Below are 23376 nucleotides of genomic sequence, written 5' to 3'. Positions count from 1 at the left end.
TAGATCCATAAGGATTAGCAGTGAGCATCCCAGCCGGTGAGTCTGGCGTCTGGCGTAACCTGGATTTGTGGACGTGGTTGTTGAAAGGGCTGTCCCATCATCAGGTTTTGTGCAGAGTGCCACCATGTGAGTTGGGATGTGAGTCTAGAGTGACTCGCAGCAGGGTATGTGGTAAATCTGTCATCAGGTTGAATGAGGCCAGGAACCTCATTTTGAGGTGGACATGTTGGACCACTGAAGTCATGGATGCCATAGTATCAAGGACACATTGGACTGCTGGTGCAGGTACAAGCACGTGAGGAGTAAAGGTACGGAGTAACTCTAACAAGTTGAGACATTTGTCTGGTGGGAGAAAGGCTTGAGCGTGTTTGGAGTCTAGGATTGCTCCTATATAGTGAGCTAGTTGTGCAGGCTGTAATTTGGATTTTTAAAGGTTTACTGCCCTCAGATATGCAGATGATACCACTCTGATGGCAGAAAGTGAGGAGGAATTAAAGAACCCTTTAATGAGGTTGAAAGAGGAGAGCACAAAAAATGGTCTAAAGCTCAACATAAAAAAAAACTAAGATCATGACCACTGGTCCCATCACCTCCTGGAAAATAGAAGGGGAAGATATGGAGGCAGTGACAGACTTTACTTTCTTGGGCTCCATGATCACTGCAGATGGTGATAGCCACAAAATTAAAAGACGCCTGCTTCTTGGGAGGAAAGTGATGATAAACCTTGACAGCATGTTAAAAAGCAGAGACATCACCTTGCCAACGAAAGCTGACTGCCAAAGAATTGATGCTTTTGAACTGTGGTGCTGGAGGAGACTCTTGAGCGTCCCCTGGACTGCAAGGAAATCAAACCTATCCATTCTGAAGGAAATCAAGCCTGAGTGCTCACTGGAAAGACAGATCCTGAAGCTGAGGCTCCAATACTTTGGCCATCTCATGAGAAGCAAAGAATCCCTGGAAAAGAGCCTGATGTTGGGAAAGTGTGAAAGCAAGAGGAGAAGGGGCGACAGAGGAGATGGCTGGACAGTGTCATGGAAGCTACCAACATGAATTTCACCAAAATCTGGCAGGTAGTGGAAGACAGGAGGGCCTGGCGTGCTCTGGTCCATGGGGTCACAAAGAGTCGGACACGACTAAACGACTAAACAACAACAAAAGGTTTACTGCCAGGCCAAGATCCTGGAGGAGGGACAAGGTGAAGGAAATGTCTTGTTGTGCCTTGCAATGGGAATGGGCCACAAGGGGCCAGTCGTCGATTTATGGAAAGATGTGGATTTTGTGAAGTCTGAGGTATGCTGCCACAGGGGCCGTGCATTTGGTGAATACCTGAGGAGCGGTTGCGAGTCCGAACGGAAGTCTTTTGAATTGGTAGGCCTGAGTTCCTAGTTGGAAGCATAGGCAAGGCCTGTGAGAAGGGTGGATGGAGATGTGGAAATATGCATCTTTGAGGTCTATTACTGCGAACCAGTCCTTCTTGCATAGGAGAGGGAGGATGGATTTGAAAGTAACCATACAGAACTTGGCGGTAGTGATGCATTGATTTAGTTCCCCAAGGTCAATAATGGATTGAAGGCCTCCTTTTTTGGGGATGGTGAAATAGTGAGAGAGAAAACCTTTGCCTGCTTGAAGACTCTTCCATAATAGGAGATGGCAAAGTCGGTTGTGGAGGATCAATGTGTACAGATTTGACCCATTTTGTCTTTTTAGAGGTTGATTTATCTTTTTTCTTTTTAGGCAGTTCCGGGGCTCAAGCCGAAATCTTCGGCATCGATGTCGATTTTGGTTTTGACGTTGACATCAATTTGGATTTTTCAGGCTTCTCCTTAGGGCGAGGAGAAGGAGTCATAGAGCTGGGAGCAGGTTGATTTTGAGTTTGCCGCTCTATCAACGGATCTGAGGATCTTGTCTCCACCAAAGCCAAGGGAGAATTGAGAAACTTCTCCCAGAGGTAGGATCTATGTCTCTGAAGCCTAGGTTTGAGTGCTGGCTTTGTTAGTTTCTTGCATGCCGCGCAAGAGTGGGTGGGATGTTGTTCACCCAAACAAAATAAGCAATGGTCGTGTCTGTTAAGGGTATCTTATTAGAACAGACGACGGACCGCTTAAACGGGCCTGGCGAGGCCATAAAGAGCGGGAAAAAGAGAGAAAAAACAGTGGGGAGGTTGGGAAGCCAAAACACGGATAGTGAAAAATAGAACAAACTCACAGGGGAACATCAATTCGATGACTGGAACAAAAAACAGTAAATTTGAAATACTGACTGTTTTCGAATACAATAGAATCTAAAAGGTAAGTGATAATCGCTCAGTTCTTCCGGAGGACGTCTAACAACAGAGTGGGAAAAAAGAACTGAGGGGAATCTAGGGTGGGCGGAGCATGTGCTCCATGGGGAAACATTCCACTAATCATGTATCTTTAAGCTCTAGAATCTTCTGAGACATTCAGCGCATGTGCAGAACAACCCATTTGTGTGTATTCACGGAGGCCACAAAGAAGAAAAAGTATAACTGAAAAACGTTCTGGAGAACTGATTCACTAAAGAGAATATTAATGTTTTCTTGGGCTGAATTTTTCAAGGACTCTTTAAGGACTCATCCATCTTGAACACCCCTGGTTCTTCACATTGCTTTAAAGGAAACATTTTCATTTTTCACATTTCTTTGAAGGAACTGTTTTAGCCTTTAGAAAACCTCTGAAGTTTTAATATACAGTGTTGCCTTGCTTGACGACGTCAATCCGTTCCAGCGAAATTGCTGTAGAGCAAAATCGTCGTCAAGTGAAAGTAAAAAGCCCATTAGAATACATTAGAAACCGGTTAATGCGTTCTAATGGGCAAAATACCTCATCGTAAAGCAAAGATCCTCCATAGGGCAGCCATTTTCTGCTCCCTATAGAGCGAAGAATCCATCCCTAACACAACGGGGAGCCATTTTGCACAGCGGGCGGCCATTTTGGAAACCCGACGATCAGCTGTTTTGTCATAAAGCGAAAAATTGGTTCCCGAAGTAGGGAACCGATCATCGTTAAGCGGTCTTTTGCTGTCTAAACATCATTTTGCAATTGCAAAAACCTAATCGTTAAGCAGATTTGTCGTGGAGCGGGGTACTTGTTAAGCGGGCACCACTGTACATTTCCTCTTCCCAATATTAATCAGAGATATAAATACCATACTGACCACAGAAAAGATATGCTGAACTTTTAAAAAACAAAGTATCTTTACTGCCTTTCTAAGCATCTTACCATATTTTTCCATGTATAAGACTATACTGTTGTCTAAAATCTTTAGATTAAAAACTGAGGGTCGTCTTATACAGGGAAGTAAGCTGAGGAGAGAAAACAAGTGGAGGGGGAAGCAGGGATCAAAGTATTCCTGCAGGGCTTTGATCCCTGCTTTCCCCTCCACTTGCTAAGCGTTAGCAAAAGGAAAGCAGGGATCAAAGTGCTGCAGGATTGTTTTGATCCCTGCTTTCCCCTCTGCTTGCTAAGTCCCATGGGGCTTAGCAAAAGAGGGGGAAGGATCAAAGCAATCCCGTGGCTGTATAAGGGGGAAAGGGATCGAAACAATTCTGCAGTCGTGGAATTGCTTTGATCCCTTTCCCCCTCCTTTTGCTAAGCCATGCGGGGCTTAGCACAAAGGGAGAGAGCAGGGATCAAAGCCATCCTGCAGCACTTTGATCCTTTTTACCCTACATTTGCTAAGCCCCACTTAGATTTCTTAATTTTGGGTTAGAAAGGGGGGTGTCTTATACATGGTAATTATATTTTTAAAAATCCCTTTTATCTGCCAAGGCCAGCAAGTAACATTCTAGTAAACGAGAACAAAAGTATATACCAATATACTTTAATCCTTTAATGAAATGGATGTCTCCCTCTACAAATATGTGTGGAATCTCTTAAAATGGCCAGTGCCTACTATTTCACTACCCAAAGCAGCATTGCTATCACACTTCAATGATGAGCCACAACATTTCACATATCTTTTCCTAGCGCTACTTCAAATCTAACCTAAAACCTAGCTCCCTCCACTTTTGTTAGGCACGAACAAAACAGTTGACTCTTGGAGAGCAACCTTTTAATTGCATTGCTTTTAGTACTGAGACTATAACTGGTCTTAGATCCCAGTCAGAGTACTAGAATACTACAGCTTCAAAGAAGCAGTCTGATTTTGGAAGCAGATCCACTGGCAGACATTTACCCAACAGGTTTTTGACTTTGACAGTTGAGCTTCCACTCCACTTTAGTGGAACTACACTCCATCCATACTTGGGTCAATCAGATCTCAATCAGTGAACCCCCATTTTGATTGTGGATTTTATGGAGTGTGTGGGATTCTGAGTTTTATTTGTAAATCGCCCACACTAGTGGTATATAAATCAAATAAATAAACAGTCCAGCAAAAGAAGGAGCAGAATACTTTACCTTCGGGGGAAGAGACAAGCTAACAAATCAAAGGAATGTGGCTTACATTTTCACCAAACTGTCATGCAAATTATATACAAATCTGAACTTAAACTAACCATTAAAAAATGAAAGTAGTATGGAACCTTTCAGCCCAACAAATTTATTTCAGTATAAGATGTGTGGACTACAATACACTTTTTAAGATGCACAGTATCTGGGCTACAGGTATCCACTGTGTATGGTGGCATGACAACTCAACTAAGCTCATTATCAGATGTTATCTGATAAAACTGTTATCTTCTGTTTCCCATTTCATTTCATCCCACTACCATTCCCATACCAAAATTCTGACCTCACCACAACAAACTACTTCCTGAAAACTTAAATAATTTACCTCTTTATCCTCATTGACAGGATTCCCAGGATGTAAATGTCATCAACACAGTGAATGTTCACTGTTGTTATGTGCCATTGAGTCGGAAATAACTTATAATGACCTTAATATAATTATCCGAACAAGGTTTTCAAGGTGAGGTAACTAAGGAGTGGTTTACCAGTTCCACTCTTCCAATGAGCTTCCATGGCTTAGCAGAGATTCAAACCCAGGCCTCCTGAGTTCTAGTCCATCTGTCTATCCACTACACCACACTAAATAACCTGACTGTTAATAATGCTTATAATGTTCATTTTCACCTTGCAAGATCATTAATAATAACTGTGTCCTATCAACCTAATTCTGACTTATGGTAAGTCTTTTCTGAGTAGACTACTCAGAAGTGGTTTCCCATTCCCTACTTCTGGGAGCATCCTGAGACTCGTGCAGCTTGTTCAAAGCCACACAAGCAGGCTGTTTTCCCAGGAGGCACAGTGAACCTCTAACCTCTCGCACTGCAGCCAGACACCTAAACCATTGAGCTATATTAACTAAGTGTTAATATGCAATTTTCATTTTCCGTTTGTCATTCCATTTGGTGCTATGGCCCAGATATTTTATGCACTATATGTCTGAAGAAGACTGTAATCCATGAAAACTTACAAGCAAATAAATCTGTCTGTCTCGAATGTTCCACTATACTTTTTTTGTTTTTCCAGAAACAGATTACCATGGTTAACTCTCTAGAAAACCAAATATTAACATAGTTTAATAAATTAAAATGTAGAAACAAACAAATTCCATATGAAGCTCACCTACTGAAAGAAGACGCCATGTCACTGCAGGAGTAGCAAAACAAGCAAACACATCATCTGTGCAGGTGAAGTGGGTGAGGAATGGAAGAGGGATGGGTTGCCCCCGGCACTGACCCCACATGTACACTTGACTACCCTGGGTTTTAGCAGCAGAGGTATGAGTAGAGTGACATGCAGCAATCTCTATGATTCTAAATTTAAAAGCAAACATACAAAATAGTAGTAAGAGACCAATATGCAGTGGCAAAGACCAGGACTTTTAAATGTAGCTGACCTGTGCTAGAGTATTATTTAAATGTCCATGCAAACTAGCCCCCTTGCCTGCCCCCTCATTGTGAAATACTTCATCAGTTTTGTAAAATTAGAAGATTTTAATCCCTTTGTTTTGTCACTTTGTATTTTTATGCCTGATTTGCACTTCCAGACACAGCAGCATGATGTTCTGACACCACTCCCTACTACTGAATATCACCCACTGACACTGAGTCTCAGTCCTGCCACACACTGGGAACCAGAGGCTAATGACAATTACTCATGGTTCCCAACCTTGATTAACGCAGGTGTTCTAGGACTATACTTCCCAGAAATCCTGGGCAGCACAGCTGGTGGTGAAGGATTCTAGGAATTGTAGTCCAAGAACATCCAAGTTAACCAAGATTTGGAACCACTGATACAAGGTCTTAAAGTCTTCTCAGCAGAATAGACTTTTCCTTTTGAAGTGAACTCAATGATAATTTATCACCTTTCCTGTATCAGGAGGATGCCACATCCTTCAAGTGTAACAAACACCACCAGGAAGTAATACATTCTGAGATGTCTTGTTCTTGAAATATCAGGACATGCAGTACCCCCTCCCTATTGCATGTCCTAGAAATAACGGCTTAAAGCCTCTAATTTGACTTTCCAGAAGGACTTCAGGCAAACCATGATTTGGAGTAGTTTGCCTCCTTTTGTCTCTCAGTGACTCTGGACTCAGCTTTGCAAGTTACTAAATTAAATTCACTCCTGTCTCCAAAACATTGCCTTACTTCAGACGTGACAGGAAAGGCAGTTACCACAACCTGTAATTTACAGATATATTGTCAGGTCCAAACAAATAATTGTGAACAGGCTTGAGTTTAGTCAATGTTTGCATCCAGGCTTGCCAATGAACCAACTATTTATTGTGACAAGAATGAACCTGGTGTCTGCATTGTTCACCTCCTTTCCTATATTGTTCCAGCACAACCATAGAAGACGATACTGGAAGCATTTGTTTCTCTTGAATTATCACAGTTTAGTGTTAAATCTAAATTCCACGAACACTAGTTTATCTAAGTTTGGGTTTATGTGAGACAATCACATTTGAACATTAGAAAGACATCTCACTGTTTGTGTCCTCGTAAACGAAGACCTGGGCTAAAAACTCAGTATTCAGAATATTTGGGTTTCCCCCCCATCCTAACACTGTTTCTGACTGAAGCAAAGGAAGCACTAGACACTGCCCATGGACATAAAGAAATAACCTTGCATAAAATTCTTAAGCATAATCCATACTTTATAGTCTCAGTGTTTTCCTCGTGATAATGATTTAGAGTGTAATAAGAGCAGCTTTAGTCCTCCAGGCCTAGTTAATATGTTTCTTTCACTACACTCTATTTTCCCATTTGCCATGCTGTTTTCTAATACAGTGGTGCCTCGCATAACGAGCGCCCTGTTTAACGACGAATCCACATAGCGATTCGTTTTCTGCGATCGTTTTTACGATCGCATTGCGATGTTTTAATAGGTAAAACATCGCATTGTGATGATCGGTAAGCATTTCGCTTACTGATCTTCGCATTGCGATGTTTAAAAACAGCTGATCGGCGGTTCCAAAATGGCCGCCAGGTAAACAAAATGGCCGCCGCAAGCGTATTTGCGCGATTTCCTCGCTTATCGAGGCGGCGAAAATGTCAGCCGGATGGAAGATCTTCGCATAACGGTGAGTTTTCGCCTCATAGGAACGCATTAAACAGAGTTTAATGCGTTCCTATGGGGTTTTCTATCCGTATAGCAATGTTTCCAGATAGCGACGATTAATCCGGAACGGATTAACGTTGCTATGCGGGGCACCACTGTACTTAAGTTGGCCAAGGAAGAATGTAGCACAAGCTGAACTGCAAAAGTTACATACCACCTTACATCCTATCATATTTTTGCTCTCCCAAGACATAATTTTGACTATGTGTTCTCTCAGAGTAATTTTTCTTTTTAAATTCTATGGCTCTATGATCCTCTGAAAATATCTCAAACCAAGTAAATCCAATCACTGAGCAGGCTCTATTTTTTTTTTTTTTTTTTTTTTTGGTAAATATCAGAGTTAAGAGATCCTTCTGGCCAGTTATCTAAAGGCACCCCATAGTTATACCCTTTTTCATGAACCTGAGCATGATTACAAATATGTCCTAAAATAGCACTTTTATTGATACTTGATTAGGAGCAATGGAAACTAGCTACAAAAGAGTTAATATAAAATGTATTAATAGCAGCAAGATTAATAATAGCAAGGCACTCAAAAGTAAAATATGGGTTCCAATTAAATGAATGGTATAAAGCAGTGGTTCCCAGCCTAGGGTAACCCAAGTGTTTTTGAACTGTAACTCCTAGAAACCCAGCCAGCACAGCTGGTGGTGAATGTTTCTGGTAGTTTAATCCAAGAACACCTGTGTTACACAAGGTTAGGAACCACTGTATAAATTAACAATGTAATCTTAAAAGTTAAGAAAGGTTTGTTAAACAAGAATATTTTATAGATTATGTAAAAGGGAAAGGTTGGGCACCACTGCAAGCATCAATGAAGTCCTGGAAGAAGACTGTACATGGAAGAAAGTTGACTATATCTCCAATTGTCCCCTGGGGGGGGACATTATGTTATATTTTATGTTATGTATGTTGTGTTGTTAGTTATGTAATTTTGTTTGTTTTATATTTTTGTTTTTTGTTTTTCTTTAAAAAATGTAAAAAATAAAGCCACATTAGGAAAAAAAGGGGAGAGAGAATATTACCTGTCTTTATCCACAGTGACGGGCACAGGATATGATTGGTTGCTTCTATTCCCAGTGCCTAACTGGCCATAGGAATTGGCTCCCCAAGCATACAACTGACCTTCATCTGTTAAGACTAATGTGTGTGCATAACCACAGACAACCTAGAAAGAAAGGGGGAAACCACACACCCTAAAACAATCTGTGTCAATTGACTCTTCCATTGCATTTTTCAGTATAAAAAACTTAACATTAAAAACTCCCAACATAATTCGGGGGAAGTTATATCTGAAGAAAAAGCTGTCATGTAAAGCTTTCCTTCAAATGGTTAAGCCCACCCCATTTAAATTCCATGACTTCTTCAGGATATAATAAATATAGCCAGAAATTCCCATGCAATTACTGTATTTTTCCATGTATAAGATGCTCCTTTTTCCTAAAATCATTACACTAAAAATTGAAGGGTGCCTTATACACAGAGGAGAGAACAAAACGGCCGATACCTTGTCTCTGTAAACAGGCTTCCTTCAATCACGAGGTTTAGCTTCCTACAGTCAGGAGACTTTGTTGTTGTTGTTGTTTAGTCATTAAGTCGTGTCCGACCCTTCGTGACCCCATGGACCTGAGCATGCCAGGCCCTCCTGTCTTCCACTGGCTCCCAGAGTTGGGTCAAATTCGTGTTGGTAGCTTCAATGACACTGTCCAACCATCTCATCCTCTGTCGTCCTTCTCTTCTTGCCTTCACACTTTCCCAACATCAGGTTCTTTTCCCGGGAGTCTTCTTTTCTCATGAGATGGCCAAAGTATTGGAGCCTCAGCTTCAGGATCTGTCCTTTCAGTGAGCACTCAGGCTTGATTTCCTTCAGAATGGATAGGTTTGTTCTCCTTTCAGTCCAGGGGACTCTCAAGAGTCTCCTCCAGCACCACAATTCAAAAGCATCAATTCTTTGGCGGTCAGCCTTCTTTATGGTCCAGCTCTCTCTTCCATACATCGCTACTGGAAAAACCATAGCTTTGACTATGCGGACCTTTGTCGGCAAGGTGATGTCTCTGCTTCTTAAGATGCTGTCTAGGTTTCTCATTGCTTTCCTCCCAGGAAGCAGGTGTCTTTTAAATTTGTGGCTGCTGTCACCATCTGCAGTGATCATGGAGCCCAAGAAAGTAAAATCTGTCATGAGGAGACTTAGCCTCCTCCAATCACAAGCCTAATGGAACTGACGTCAGCTGATGCTGAACAAAGCAACTGGAACACACCTCGTTGGAGGTGGAGCCTGTAGGCTCAGATGCAACAGACTCGTAATGTCCGAACGTTCTGAGCCCAGAGGCTGAATATTCAAGTTTTCTTAATTTCCGAGTTAGAAAAGGGGGGGTGTCTTATAAACATAAAAATATGGTAACTTATCTGGCAGAAAAGGTCCATTTCTTACTTCTATCCCCGCTCTGGGCCTTTAGGAAACTGTCAAAACACAAATGCTGTACTTGACTCTGGCTGCCAAGTCTGTGCCCTGTTCTTCCATTTTTCCAATGCTTCTTCACAGGACTCCACTCTGTACAGTAATATATTCCTTGATACAGTGGTACCTTCGTTTACGAATGCAATGTTAACGTAATTTTTTGTTTATGAAGCAAAATCCCTTGAAAATAATGCCTCGGTTTATGTTTTTCGGGTTTATTTCGGAGTACGAAGAAAGTTTCCCCAGGATGCATTGTGCCTGGAGATTTATAGCATCACCCCGTTCCTATGGCACTCCACGTTTTGGTTTACGAATTTTTCGCATTATGTAATGTCCCATCGAACGCATTAAATTCATAAACCAAGGTACACCTGTACTTTATTTACATGAAAATTCAATATCCCCAACTGTACTCCATGTTCTTCCTCTTCAGAATTGTGCAGATTTGTCTCATGTTTCTTCTGCATTGTATCATAGCTTCAGATAAATCTGGGAAGAATAGGATTATATCCTCTTTAAATTTAATCTCTTGCAGGCCTCTGATTTTTTTCCCCATTAAGCATTCTTCTTTGAAGTATGATGAAAATTTGATTATAATGTCTTTGATTGTGCTCTTTTGGCTCTTTTTCTCCCCTGGCAGTGCGCACAGTCCAGATCTGCTCTCTGATATTTAATTTCAGGAATTATATCTCCAGTCCAGTCAGCAATGTCTCCAACCAGTTGATGCACATCTTTGTCAGGTCTTTCTTTCACACCACTAAGGTGTAGGTTCCCTTTCCTCTGTTTGCTTTCCATGGCTATTATTTTCCCCCCAAATCATTTATTTCTTTGTCAATTCTTTTCATTTCCATAGCATTTAATGTTATTTTATTTTCATTCTCTTTACTTCTTCCTGTGACATCCTGTAGTTGCTGAGTATTTTTTTCCCATTGAATTATGCAGTCTTTCATTCAGATTTTTAAACTCAGTCATTTTTTGAGCAAATTCTGGTTGCTTTTCTTTCTCAGGGCTTTTCCCTTTTCTTACATCCAACTTTTGCACCTTTTTTTGCTTGATTCTCTGCAGCTTATGATCTGAATATCTATTTCTTAGCTAAACTGTTTCCTGACTTTTAATTTTTGGTTTCGATTTTTTGCATGAGTTCTTTATTATGAAGAAAACGTTATTTTTATATTAAATAATCCTTTTTAAATTCCACCATTGTGCTTTTCAAACTGTTACTTCCCTCTCCATTCTCAGATTTGTTACAGCTATTGTCCTGTAGTCCGGAAACAATCAGGAGTTCACTCAGCTTTTGGCAATTCCTGCTCTCCATTTCCTGACATTGATCTCCATTTGATACATATATCACAACATGGCTCAAAATATTTGTCCCAAGTTCTTTTTTCCTTTTCCTTGAGATACATAGGAAGGTGGTCACATCCTATTGCTTAGGTGGTCACATTCCTACAGTTATAAACAAGCCTTTCACAAGCTGGCTGTTTATACTCTCTCTCTCTATCATTAATCATTCTGCTTTTAACACGTTCTGTTGTTCTCTAGCATTTTATGATGATTGATAACTTTTTCTCAGTCTGCTTGGCTTCTGATCCGTCAATCTTTAGCACTAAGAAACCACAGTCTTGCTTATTTCTAACAGTCTTTTAATTGTCTATAACTGCATTATTTTCTCTTAAATCATTCGATGCAATTCAGCAAAGTTCTACTCACAAGGGAGAATGATGAGAAACCAAAGAAATCGCCTTTAAGCTGGGTAATTTTTCTTATTCATGAGGTTCCAATGCTGACTCTTCCCGCCTCTTTACATGTTTTCTTGAGGAACTTCTGAATATTTTTACTAATCCCAAAAAAATTTAGGCAGGCGTTAATCCAGCTATATGGCAACGATTCAAATGCCTTTTTATAGTATATCCAGGCCATGTTAAGATTTGTTTTTTGTCTTTTTGCATTCTTTAGCATCATTTTATCAATAAGTAGCTGATCTTTCATGCCTCTTGACTTTCTACTCTTTCTGTTCAACTGACTATAGGGAGTTTTCAATTAAGTAATCATAATCTTGCAAGTACTCCTGTGAGAAGCTTGAATGTTGTTGAAAGGCATGTAATTAGTTGATAATTACTAGTTCATAGATTGACCTTTTGATTATCTTTTATTATCGGATGTGAGTGGCCTGTTATCATCTAACCTGCAGTTGTAGAATTTTAAAGTAAGTTATTAAATTGCACTTCTATTTATTTATTTTATTTATTTATTCATTTCATTTATACCCCGCCTATCTGATCAATTGTGACCACTTTAGGCGGCTTACAACACACACTATAAAAAGAATTAGACATATAACATAATACATAACATAATTTACATAAATAAAAAGAAATAAATTTTTCCCCGAAGATGGCAGAAAACACGGTATATTGTAACAGAATAGGAAAGAAAGAATAATTAGGAATTAACTGGAAGGGGGGAAGGCCTGCCTAAACATCCATGTTTTCAGTTGTTTCTTGAAAATACCCAGCAAGGGAGCCGCGTGAATCTCATGAGGTAAGCTGTTCCAGAGGTGAGGAGCCACCGCCGAGAAGGCCCGGTTTCTTGTCTTTTCCTTCCGGGCCTCCCTCGGCGTCAGGCTCCTCAACCTCACCTCCTGACTCGCGCGAGTGACACGGGTAGAACTGGGTGGGAGTAAGCGTTCCGCCAAGTATCGAGGCCCTAAACAGTTTAGGGCTTTGTACATAAGCATCAAAACTTTGAAGTCAATGCGGAACCGAATGGGCAGCCAATGCAATGCGGCCAGAATAGGAGAAATGTGATGGTGTCTTCTCACTCCACTCAGGAGTCTGGCCACTGCATTCTGCACCACTTGGAGTTTCCGCGTCAGCCTCAAAGATAACCCCACGTAGAGCGCATTACAGTGGTCTAATCTTGAGATTACAAGTGCATGGACCAAGGTGGTGAGCGCCCCCGCATCGAGATAGGGTCGCAGCCGGGCTATCCGCCAGAGATGAAAAAAGGCAGTGTGGACCACCGATGCCACCTGAGTCTCCATGGAGAGCGCTGGGTCCAGATGGATCTCCAGACTGCGGACCCCACTCTTTGTGGCAAGGGTCACCCCCCCCAAACGAGAGGGATTCACCCAAGCCGCCAACAGTGGGGGCACCAACCCTCAGGACCTCTGTCTTGTCCAGGTTCAGCTTCAGCCCGTTCTCCTGCATCCACTCCAGTACAGTCCCCAGGCAGCGCTGAAGGGACAGGACGGCATCACCTGCAGTTGGTGAAAAGGAGGTGTAGAGCTGGGTGTCATCCGCATACTGATGACATGATGCCCCACATCCCCTGATGACCCCACCCAGCGGCCTCATGAAGATATTAAACAGCATTGGGGAGATAATCGACCCCTGTGGAACCCCACAACTGAGACTCCACGGGGCCAAGACACTCTCCCCAAGCTGTACTCTCTGGGGACGGTCCTCCAAGAAGGAACGGAGCCAGGCAAGCGCCAGGCCACCAATTCCCAGCTCGGAGAGCCTCCCCAGGAGGATACCGTGGTCGACGGTATCAAAGGCTGCTGAGATGTCGAGAAGGACTAACAGAAGTTTTTCCCATCAGCCTCCCTCAATAGGTCATCGTACAGGGCGACCAATACCATCTCTGTACCGTGGCGCGGCCTGAAGCCCGACTGAAACGGATCCAGGGCATCCTCTTCTTCCAAGAGAGCCTGAAGCTGATCGGCCACCACCCTCTCCACCACTTTGCTCAAGAAAGAAACACTGGCAACAGGCCTATAATTGCCAATTTCGTCCGCCGCCAAACTAGGTTCCTTTCTTATGGGCCTAATGAGTGTCTCCTTGAGGGCAGAAGGAAACCTGCCCTCATGGAAATACCTATTTATTATTGCAGTGGCCCATTCTGTTGTTATCGGCCTGGCTGCTTTAATTAGCCAGGCCGGGCAAGGGTCAAGGGAGGAGGTGGTGGCTCGACAGCGGTCAAGCACCTTGGCCACAGAATCAGATGCGACAGGCTGAAAGGTGTCGAAAGTTACCGGGCAAGACGGAGTGCTGGACATCTCTGCTTGACTCACTGTGTTCAAAAAAGGAGAGAGGTCCCGGCAGATGGCCTCCACTTTAGATTTTAAAAAGGCTGCAAACTGGTCAGGTGAGAAACTAGGGGGAGGCCTATCACCAGGACCAGTTCCGGATAGGTTGCGCACTGTACGGAATAACTTCGCCTGCTGGTTGGATGCTTCGCTTATCCGGTTAGCGAAGTAAGTTCGACAAGCAGCCTTTACCTTAGACAGGTAAAAGTTAGTTGCGACCCTGACAGCTATCTAATTATAATCCGTCGGGTTCTTCCTCCACCTACGCTCTAGCCTTCTCCTATGTCGCTTCAGAGCTCGGAGCTCCTGGTTAAACCAGGTCGCCGGGCGGATTCTGCGACGGAGAGGGCATTTAGGCGCAATCATGTCTACGGCCCTGGTGGCAGCCGTGGACCAGCTGTCAACCAGAGCGTCGACAGGAGCGCTAGCCAGGTCAGCTGTAACACCTCTCATGGCATCCTGGAATCCAACTTCAAGGGCGGACCATAGAAACAGGTCCCTGCTCCCTGCGAGGGGGGAGAGCCACGGAGACGTTACATTTTACCAGATGGTGATCTGACCATGACAAGGGGAATGGCACAAGGTCGGTCACCACCAGACCACACTCACTCCAATTAGTGGAAGAGACCAGGTCCAACGTATGGCCACCCACGTGGGTGGGGCCATTGACATGTTGGGACATGTTCAAGGAAGCCATGGTTTCCAGGAACTCAAGAGCTGGCCCAGTAACCTCTGCCCCCACGTGCACATTGAAATCACCCAAGACCAAAAGCCTCGGGGATCCCAACAATGCCGCGGAGACAAAGTCGGCCAGCTCCGGAAGGGAAGTGGCTGGGTTGCAGGAAGCATGGTAACACAGCAAAATCCCAATACCATCCCTGGCCCCAATTGCCTCTAGACCTGGCTTTACCACAGAGGAGCGCCTAGTAACCTGTAAGCTGGATTTATAAACAATGGCTACTCCCCCCCGCCCCTCCAGTCTACCCTGGTGCTGGACGGCATAACCGGGCGGACAGATGAGAGCCAGGGGAAGACCCCCCTCCCCGCCAATCCACGTCTCAGTTATGCATGCCAGGTCTGCATCCTCCTTCAGGATAAGGTCGTAGATTACCTGGGCCTTACTGGACACAGACCTGGCATTCAACAGCAGCAGGGATAGAGTGGAAGGCTGGCTGGGCTGGCTACCTTGATACTGAGGGTTGGTCACAGTCTCAGAACAATGAACAGCCTTCAAGCATCTGTTCATTGTTCTTCTAACACGAGTAGGGACTGTGACAACGCCATATCTCCCCCTACCCGTGATCACTGGGATGTTCAAAGGCCCCTTACTGGGGGGGCAGGCCTTCCAATCCATATCAGGGAAAGGGAGGGGGAAGGGAACAGGAAAAAAAAGTCAAATTACAGATAAATGCAAAATCAAAATACCAAAATTAACAGAAAACAGTGCAATCAAATTATATAATTAATATGCATATAAGAGAAATACATAACCCAATTGTAGTGTAGAACTTAGTACCAGTTAGACTAAAAAATTATATATTAAAAGAAAAAAGAGAGAAAAAAAATCAGATATAAAAGTACCACAGTGGTTATCCCCCACATATATTTCTATGCATTGATGGAGCCTAGTTAAACACTTTAACCAAAATCCATGCAGTTCATCTGGTTCAGGGGCACTCCAGATTATTATTATTATTATTATTATTATTATTATTATTATTATTATTATTATTATTATTATTATTATTATTATTATTATTATTAAAACCTTGGTGCCTCTTTAAGCCCACTGATACCTACCTTTTAAGGCTAGCCATTTTGACTAAATAAGGATCCATATTTTTAGAATGCCCTCACTGTTACTTACAAGATGAATCAGATAATGAACTGGTAATGTTTTCACAGAGGGTTGGATTTGAAGGCAATAGAAACATACCCGTTTTACACGAATGCCTTGCAAAGCTGCTATTCTACAAGGTGTTGGTTGGTTGCCACTATTTCCCAATCCAAGCTGACCATTACCATTGTAGCCCCAAACATAAACCTTAGAGAGGAATACAAATCAAATTAGTATTCAGATGATAGGATGAGGGTAAAAGCAAAACATGTATACTGCAATAGTTTATAATACACTATAAACTTATACTTTTCCCCTTAATGATCCTTAGATTGTTTTCACCATTAAGATTAAACAAATGTTACTAATACCAATTCTGTACTCCATGAAGACATTCAAATATAACTTAGATCAATAAAACTCCACCTTCTCCAATCCTACTATATGGACACAGAGTGATGACATTACTCACTGGCCAGGGAAAACTCTGTTGTTCCAGTAACATGGTCAATGCTAATCTCTTAAAACTTCTACAACCAGGAACAATGGTACTTGGCTTTGTGGACTCAAGAGGTGTGACAGATAGTTTGAGTGAATGGTCTTTTAAAGCTTACAATTATATCTCATATTGAGGAAAATGAGCTAGAAGGGGGCTAGAGTTGCCTTTAAAGTAAAAGCAAATTCAGAACACTCATTCTAGTTTTCCATAAGCAATTTAATAGTAAAATATCTGGGTTGGGATCAGTAGAGTCTGAACTGCTAGCAAACTTATGTTGAAACCTAGTGTTTGCTGAATAGTTAATTCCGGGCCTAAAAATAGGAAAATTCTAAAGTTTTAACTCTCAATGAATCTTTTAACAATACAATTACTGTTCTAGTTACAGACATTGCTTCAGCTTACATTTCTATCCAAGTCATGGAATATTTACTATAAAGAACGTATATACTGATCAGCCACAACATTAAAACCACTGACAGGTGACGTGAACAGCATTATTTTCTAACAATGGCATCTGTCAAGGGGTGGGATACATTAGACAGCAAGTGAAAGACAGCAAGTCACTTCTTCAATTTCATGTGTTGGAAGCAGGAAAGATGGGCAAACAAAAAGATCTGAGTGGCTTTGAAGGCTAGATGACTGGGTCATAACATCTCCAAAACGACAGGTCTTCTAGGATGTTCCCGGTATGCAGTGGAGTTGTGCAAGGAAGGACAGCTGGTGAACCAGTATCAGGGTTGTGGGCATCCACTCACTGATGCACATGTGGAGTGAAGGTTTGCCTACCTGTCCACTTTTATGCAATCTTCAGATTGATGGTGCTAATATATAAAGCCCTAAACGGTTTGGGACCTCAGTATCTAGCAGACTTTACTCCATCAAGAACTGCCTATCCTACACATTCATTCCAGGTAACTTGTCTGAGCATGCTGACTCTGAGAGAGACACAGAGAGAGATGACTAGGAGCTGGGCCTTTTCAGCAGTTATACCCAGATTATGGAATCAAATACAGTGGTGCCCCGCACAGCGAGGTTAATCCGTTCCGGATTAACCTTCGCTGTGGGAAACATTGCACTACGGAACAGAAAAAGGCATTGGAACACATTAAACAGCGTTTAATGTGTTCCAATGCCATAAAATACTTACCGTTGTGCAATGTTTCCCAAAATGGCTGCCATCAGCTGTCCGGCGGGTCCAAAATGGCCACCAGAACAGCCGAAAGGGCCCGGGGTGCAGCGTTTTCGCGCCCTTGGTAAGCAAGGGGAGCGCGCAAAAACGCTGCCGGAAGCCCCGAAATGGTTGCACGCAGCTTACCGACCTTCGTTCTGCGATTTCCCGCCTATACGGGCACCGTTTTGCGATCGCATTTGCGATCGCTAAAACGGCCTCGTAGAGCGAATTCATCGCTCTACGAGGCGCCCGTTGTGCGAGGCACCACTGTACCTCCAGACATCCGCTTGGCCCCCTCGCCGTTAACCTTTAAAAACTTCTAAAAACCTGCCTTTTTAGACAGGCATTTCCACCAATGGAAGCCTGTTGAAATTATCTGCCTTAAAATAATCATACCGCCATTTTAAATATTTAACTATTTAATGTTTTAATATGTTATTGTTTTAACTGTTGTTACATTTTACAATGTTATGTATGTGGAACTTATTTTATACTTGTATTGATGTTTTCTGTTTGATTGTGTTGTGAACCACCCAGAGTAGCCTGGCTAGATGAGCAGTATAGAGATTAAATAAAGAAATGTCATGCAGAAGAGCTACTGTAGCACGAATTGCTGAAAAGCTGAAGGCTGGCCATGATAAAAATGTGTCAGAACTTACACTGCATTGCATTTTGCTGTGTATGGGGCTGCATAACTGCAGACTGGTCAGAGTGCCCATGATGACCCCCATCCATTGCTGAAAGCACCTATAATTGGGAAGTGAGCATCAGAACTCGTCCATGGAGCAATGGAAGAAGGTTGCCTGATCTGATGAATCACATTTTCTTTTAGATGAGGTGGATTGGTGATGTTTACTTGTGGAAGAGATGGCAGCAGGATGCACTATGGTAAGGCAGGCTGGTGAGACAGTGTTATGCTCTGGACTATGTTCTGCTGGGAAACCTTGGGTCCTGGCATTCATGTAGATGTTACTTTGACACATACCACCTACCTAGAAACTGTTGCAGGCCACTTTGTGGCAATGGTGTTCCCTGATGACAGTGGACTCTTCCAGCAGGATAAGGCATCCTGCCACACTGCAAATATTGTTCAGGAATGGTTTGAGGAACATGACAAATTGTTCAAGATGTTGCCTTGGCCTCCAAATTCCCCAGATCTCAATCTGATGGAGCATCTATGGGATGTGCTAGAACACTAAAGCCGATCCATGGAGACCCCAACTGGCAACTTACAGGACTAAAAGGCTCTACTGCTAATATCTTGGTGCTAGATACCATAGGACATGTTCAAAAGTCTTGTGGACACATCAAAGCTGTTTTGGCAGCATGAGAGAGACTTACAAAATATTAGGCAGATGGTTTTAACGTTTCTGCTGATCAGTATAGAATTAAAGGTTACCAATGCTAGTTTGGCTATTGTTCTCTTCTATCGGTGTAATTAACAAAAACAGTGCCATGAAATAGAAGGAAGGGATAATGTAGATAATTCCTCGAGCCAGTTATGTAGCCACCGTACCATCATTCTTAAAGAAATGCACATTCTTGAAGAAATGATATCTAGTAAAGCATTTTTTCTAAATTTACCCTGTACCTAGAACCCATTTTAATTGCCCTGTAATTTACTTTAATCAACAATATTCTTCCCTGTGGATGAAATATGGCTTCTAGAATAGCCTCCCATGTGGACTACCAGCCAGAACTTGGGCTACATGGGAAAGAAACAGGTGAGCCCTGAGTGGAGTAACATTTATCTTACTGCTCTTTTAAAACAAAAATCCAAAACTATTCTTATTGCTACAGACAGTGGTTCTAATCTGTAGAGTAGCTGTTTACATGCTGGTATTCAGGGCACAAGAAACCACATCTCCAATGAAGATGAAAGCTATCAGGTTGAAGAGCAAGATGTTGTCAACAGTTTAACCCAGAACATTATGCAATACATCACACAGAATAGCTGATATAGCAATTCGGAAAGATCGTCTTACCTCCCCACTTTCTAGCACTGCCATTGAACACATCTGACCACAAGCAATGTTAATTACTATTTTATTCTGTAAAGAGCTAGTAACTCTTCGAGGGATTGGCTGATTTGCTGTTGAGCCCGATCCAACTTGGCCTGAATTATTATAGCCCCATGTATACACCTGTAAAGAAGAGACTGAAAGTATAATACAACATAGTAATCACAGCTTTGAGAGAAAGGACACAGTGCACAGAAGATCTGCAGAGGTTATATTTTATAATCTTATTTTAAATTATTTTTCTTTAAGTAGATTCTGTTGATTGGAATGAACATTAAACTGAACTGGTAGTTTTTATAATGAACATTGGTATTAAAGCTAATAACACACACAGACACACAGAGAGAGAGAGAGAGAGAGAGAGAGAGATTGCTTCCTCATTTTGCTCTTCATTGATTCTTTTTTATTTCAAATTCTCCATCATTCTCCACAAATAAAAAGCTTTGAGAGAGCAGTCCCACATCCTGATAACATGGGCAGCCCGCTGAAAATGCGGTAGTTTCAAGACTGTAAAAATGTTTGTCATCTGTGTTGTAAAATGTTTGTCATCTGTGTTTGCTCCAAGACTTCAGTGTCAGGGACCCTGCTCTGTGATACTGGGAAAATGGATGAGATGAAAATGATTGAGCTTTCTTGCATAATGTTGATATATAGTTCAAGTCTTCACTCCATAAAATACAGAGGATAGAACAACAACTTCTTACATCTTCAGCTTAACAGAAAAAATGATTCTCTCTTAATTCCACAGAGAGGGTAGAAGTCTTCTGAAGGCAGTGATGGCTTTAGAGATTCATGAGGTCACTTAATTAGCAATGAGATAGTGCTGGAGACAGTGCTGCCAAGATACATGAATTTATCCACTGCAGAAAGTGGGTGTTCATACACCTTCACAACTGGTTTCTCATAAGGTACACCCAGAGCCGGATGGTACAACATCACCATCGTATTAGCATTATCTTCAGGCTGAAAGTGTTACAGCCAGAGAAGAATACATCAAGATTTCTTAATGCAGAAGTGTGACTGCATTAACAGCACAATCATTGGCAAGTAAAAGTTCATGCATTATGCAAAATGAGACTTTATTTACAGCCTGAAGATGCTGCAGACTGAACAGTTTCATGTGAGTACCGAAAGTTGACAGCAGCATTTTCTTCCCAAAGCATTGCAAAACACAAGACTGAAAAGAGCTGGAGAAAGTACACAGCCTTGCTTTATACTATTAGTAATGGGAAAGGAATAAAAAAGATTATCATTGTTGAAGATGTAAGTTTCCATGCTGTGTGGAATTCTTGAAAAACATGTGTGAATTTCTCAGGACACTCAAATTTCATGATCTTTCATAGATCTTCTCTGCAAACCATGTCAAAAGCTTTAAACAGACCATCATTCCTTATGGAAGCCATATTGAGTTTTTGGTAAGGGGCCTCTCTTCAAGTGCCCTATGAGATAATTCAGGAGCATTTTTGCCAGAATTAAAAAAGGTTTCCAGCAGTAACTCCCCTCTTAAGCCTTCTTCCTTTCTTCCCATCTGCCTTTCTGCATCCCCACACACCACCTTCAAGAGGTTCCCCTACTGCTACAATGTTGAAGAGAATCCAGAAGAAACTGATTGGGTTAATAGCAAGTCCAAATGATGCTCTCTATCAGAAGGGTGTTCTTCTTGATATTTCGCTTCCCAGCAGATTACCTCTTCATACCACCTACAGTTGCAATGATAAAAATTTACCTCCATATCATCTGGGAATGTTACATTCTTCTGCATTTGATCAGCTATACTGCATTTCTAGTCAAATTAGAGTATTCATGTCTAATAAGGGCTGTTTGCATGTAGTAGGTTAATTAGCACATGCAAATGTAATAAAAATTCAGTGCAAAAATAGACACCCACACCCACATCTTCCTGTGGGACAGACAACTACAGAAAGAAAGAGAGGTTACCTACCTGCAACCATGGTTCTTCTAGTGGTCCTCTGTGAATTCACACATATGGGTCTTGTCTGCACCTGCGCTGACGTTCTCAGAAGATTCTAGAGCTAAAAGTAACAATTTTATGGCATGATCCCCTATGAGGCACATGCTCTTCCCACTCACGATTCCCCTCATTTCCCAAAATTTGTCCACTGGGCATAAAAGTATGGTATAAATAAGACACCCGTGACAGACAGAGGGGAGGATGGGTGGGCAGTGTGAATTCATAGAGGACCACTAGAAGAACCATGGTTACAGGCAGGTAACTCTCTTTCTTCTTTGTGGCCTCTGCTATCTCTGGGGGTAAAAATGTTGAAACTGAGTCTATCCTACTTTCAGCACATCATGAGTGTCATGGGTTGTGAATATGTGGATTAAACCATGTAATGAAGATGGGATATGTAGTTGTGAACAATGTAAAATGGATTCCATATTGGTTCTATGTAAGAATGATTTTGTATGATGGGAATGTTTTTCCTTTAGACCAGTACAAGCCAATACAAGATAAGAAGACCAGACACTTGCTATGGCGGAGAAGAGAACAGATGGAGAAAAACAACACCTGTTTCTCGTGAGAAGAGAAGGAGGGGACTTCTATCACATCACGTTGTGATTGGATAATAGCGTGGGAGATAAAGAAGACAGGAGGAGCCAAGAAGATAGAAAAAGGAACTTTTGCCAGGTGCAGTGTTCCATCTTGTTCCTATTTTTTCTTTTGATAGAACCATAGATTTTTCTAGGTCTTTTCTCCTGCTGCTCCATGCAGGATTAAGACTGGGGAAGATGTAGAGAGTTAAAGAAAGAAGAGAAAGGGGGGCTTTAAGCCTTTTGCCTACCCTAAGGAAGCTTTTAGAGATTTTTAGAGATTTTGTAATCAAAAGGGAATTAGTTGCCTTAATTGGAATTGTAACAATCCTTGAAAATGCTTTGTTGCTATGCTTTAGCATCAAACTGACTTTATTCTGTAAATCTATATTTTTTCAGTAAAAAGATCAATTATAAAAACGTTTAGTCTCTTGAATAGTGAAGCCTGTCTTAGCCACTCCCAGAGGGGGATGCAAGGCCACAATGCTACTGAGTCCTACCTAATTGAGCCAAGTAGATCTTAGGACTACAAAGCTCATGTGTAACTTCCTGCTGAACTTTGTTAAGTGTAAGCAAGTATCTTTTTAGGGCAATCTTGTAAGAAGGAGCTTGTTGTACGCCCTGGCTGAGGTCACCAGGACTCAACCCAGCTGAGTAGGGAACTCAGACTTCCAGTTACTCTCTGTCTGACTGACCAAGTTCTTCCTAACAGGAAACTGGGTTGTGACAATGAGAAGGCAGGATTCTCTGGAAAAAACAATATTGCTAGGAATGGTGGAAGGCCATTGGCCTATAGTGTCCCCTGAGGTTTTGTTTTGTCCCCTATGCTATTAAAAGGAGAGGTTCTCTGGGGGGGGGGGTTTCTATCTCTCATTCCTATCTAAATCCAAGGAAGTTGTTTCAGGTCTAAAAGCAAAGCAAAGCAAAGCAAAGCGTGTTGCTTATATACCGCCCCATAGTGCTTCAAGCACTCTCTGGGTGGTTTACAATTTAATTATGCAGGCTACACATTGCCGCCCCCCCCCAGCAAGCCGGGTACTCATTTTACCAACCTCGGAAGGATAGAAGGTTGAGTCAACCTTGAGCCAGATACCTGGGATTGAACCTCAGGTCGTGAGCACAGTTTTGGCTGCAGTACAGTGGTTTAACCACTGCGCC

The 23376-nt window shown here is 42.1% G+C and overlaps 1 protein-coding gene and 1 long non-coding RNA gene across 8 annotated transcripts in view; one reads left to right on the top strand and one right to left on the bottom strand.

Annotated features, from left to right (window-relative positions):
* The window catches only part of RCBTB2 (RCC1 and BTB domain containing protein 2), a 70850-nt gene that overhangs the window by 24974 nt on the left and 22500 nt on the right, over positions 1-23376 (bottom strand). For 6 of the 7 annotated variants that reach the window (XM_072976857.2, XM_072976845.2, XM_072976876.2 and 3 more), the window contains 4 exons: positions 19630-19788; positions 16074-16181; positions 8615-8757; positions 5589-5779 (listed from right to left, as the gene is read on the bottom strand). In XM_072976857.2, coding sequence (XP_072832958.1) covers positions 5589-5779; positions 8615-8757; positions 16074-16181; positions 19630-19788 — 601 coding nt within the window. Of the gene's footprint in view, positions 1-5588; positions 5780-8614; positions 8758-16073; positions 16182-19629; positions 19789-21607; positions 22202-23376 lie in introns of those variants that run through there. The other variant, XM_078378669.1, reaches the window with a different exon arrangement.
* On the top strand, positions 665-22632 carry LOC144583820 (uncharacterized). Its single transcript, XR_013537790.1, has 2 exons — positions 665-1948; positions 22117-22632. It is a non-coding gene; the product is annotated as an uncharacterized LOC144583820 (long non-coding RNA).

Source organism: Pogona vitticeps, chromosome 1 (genome assembly GCF_051106095.1).
Source record: "Pogona vitticeps strain Pit_001003342236 chromosome 1, PviZW2.1, whole genome shotgun sequence".
NCBI classification, from domain to species: Eukaryota; Metazoa; Chordata; class Lepidosauria; order Squamata; family Agamidae; genus Pogona; species Pogona vitticeps.
This window is presented reverse-complemented; position numbering and strand designations above follow the sequence as displayed.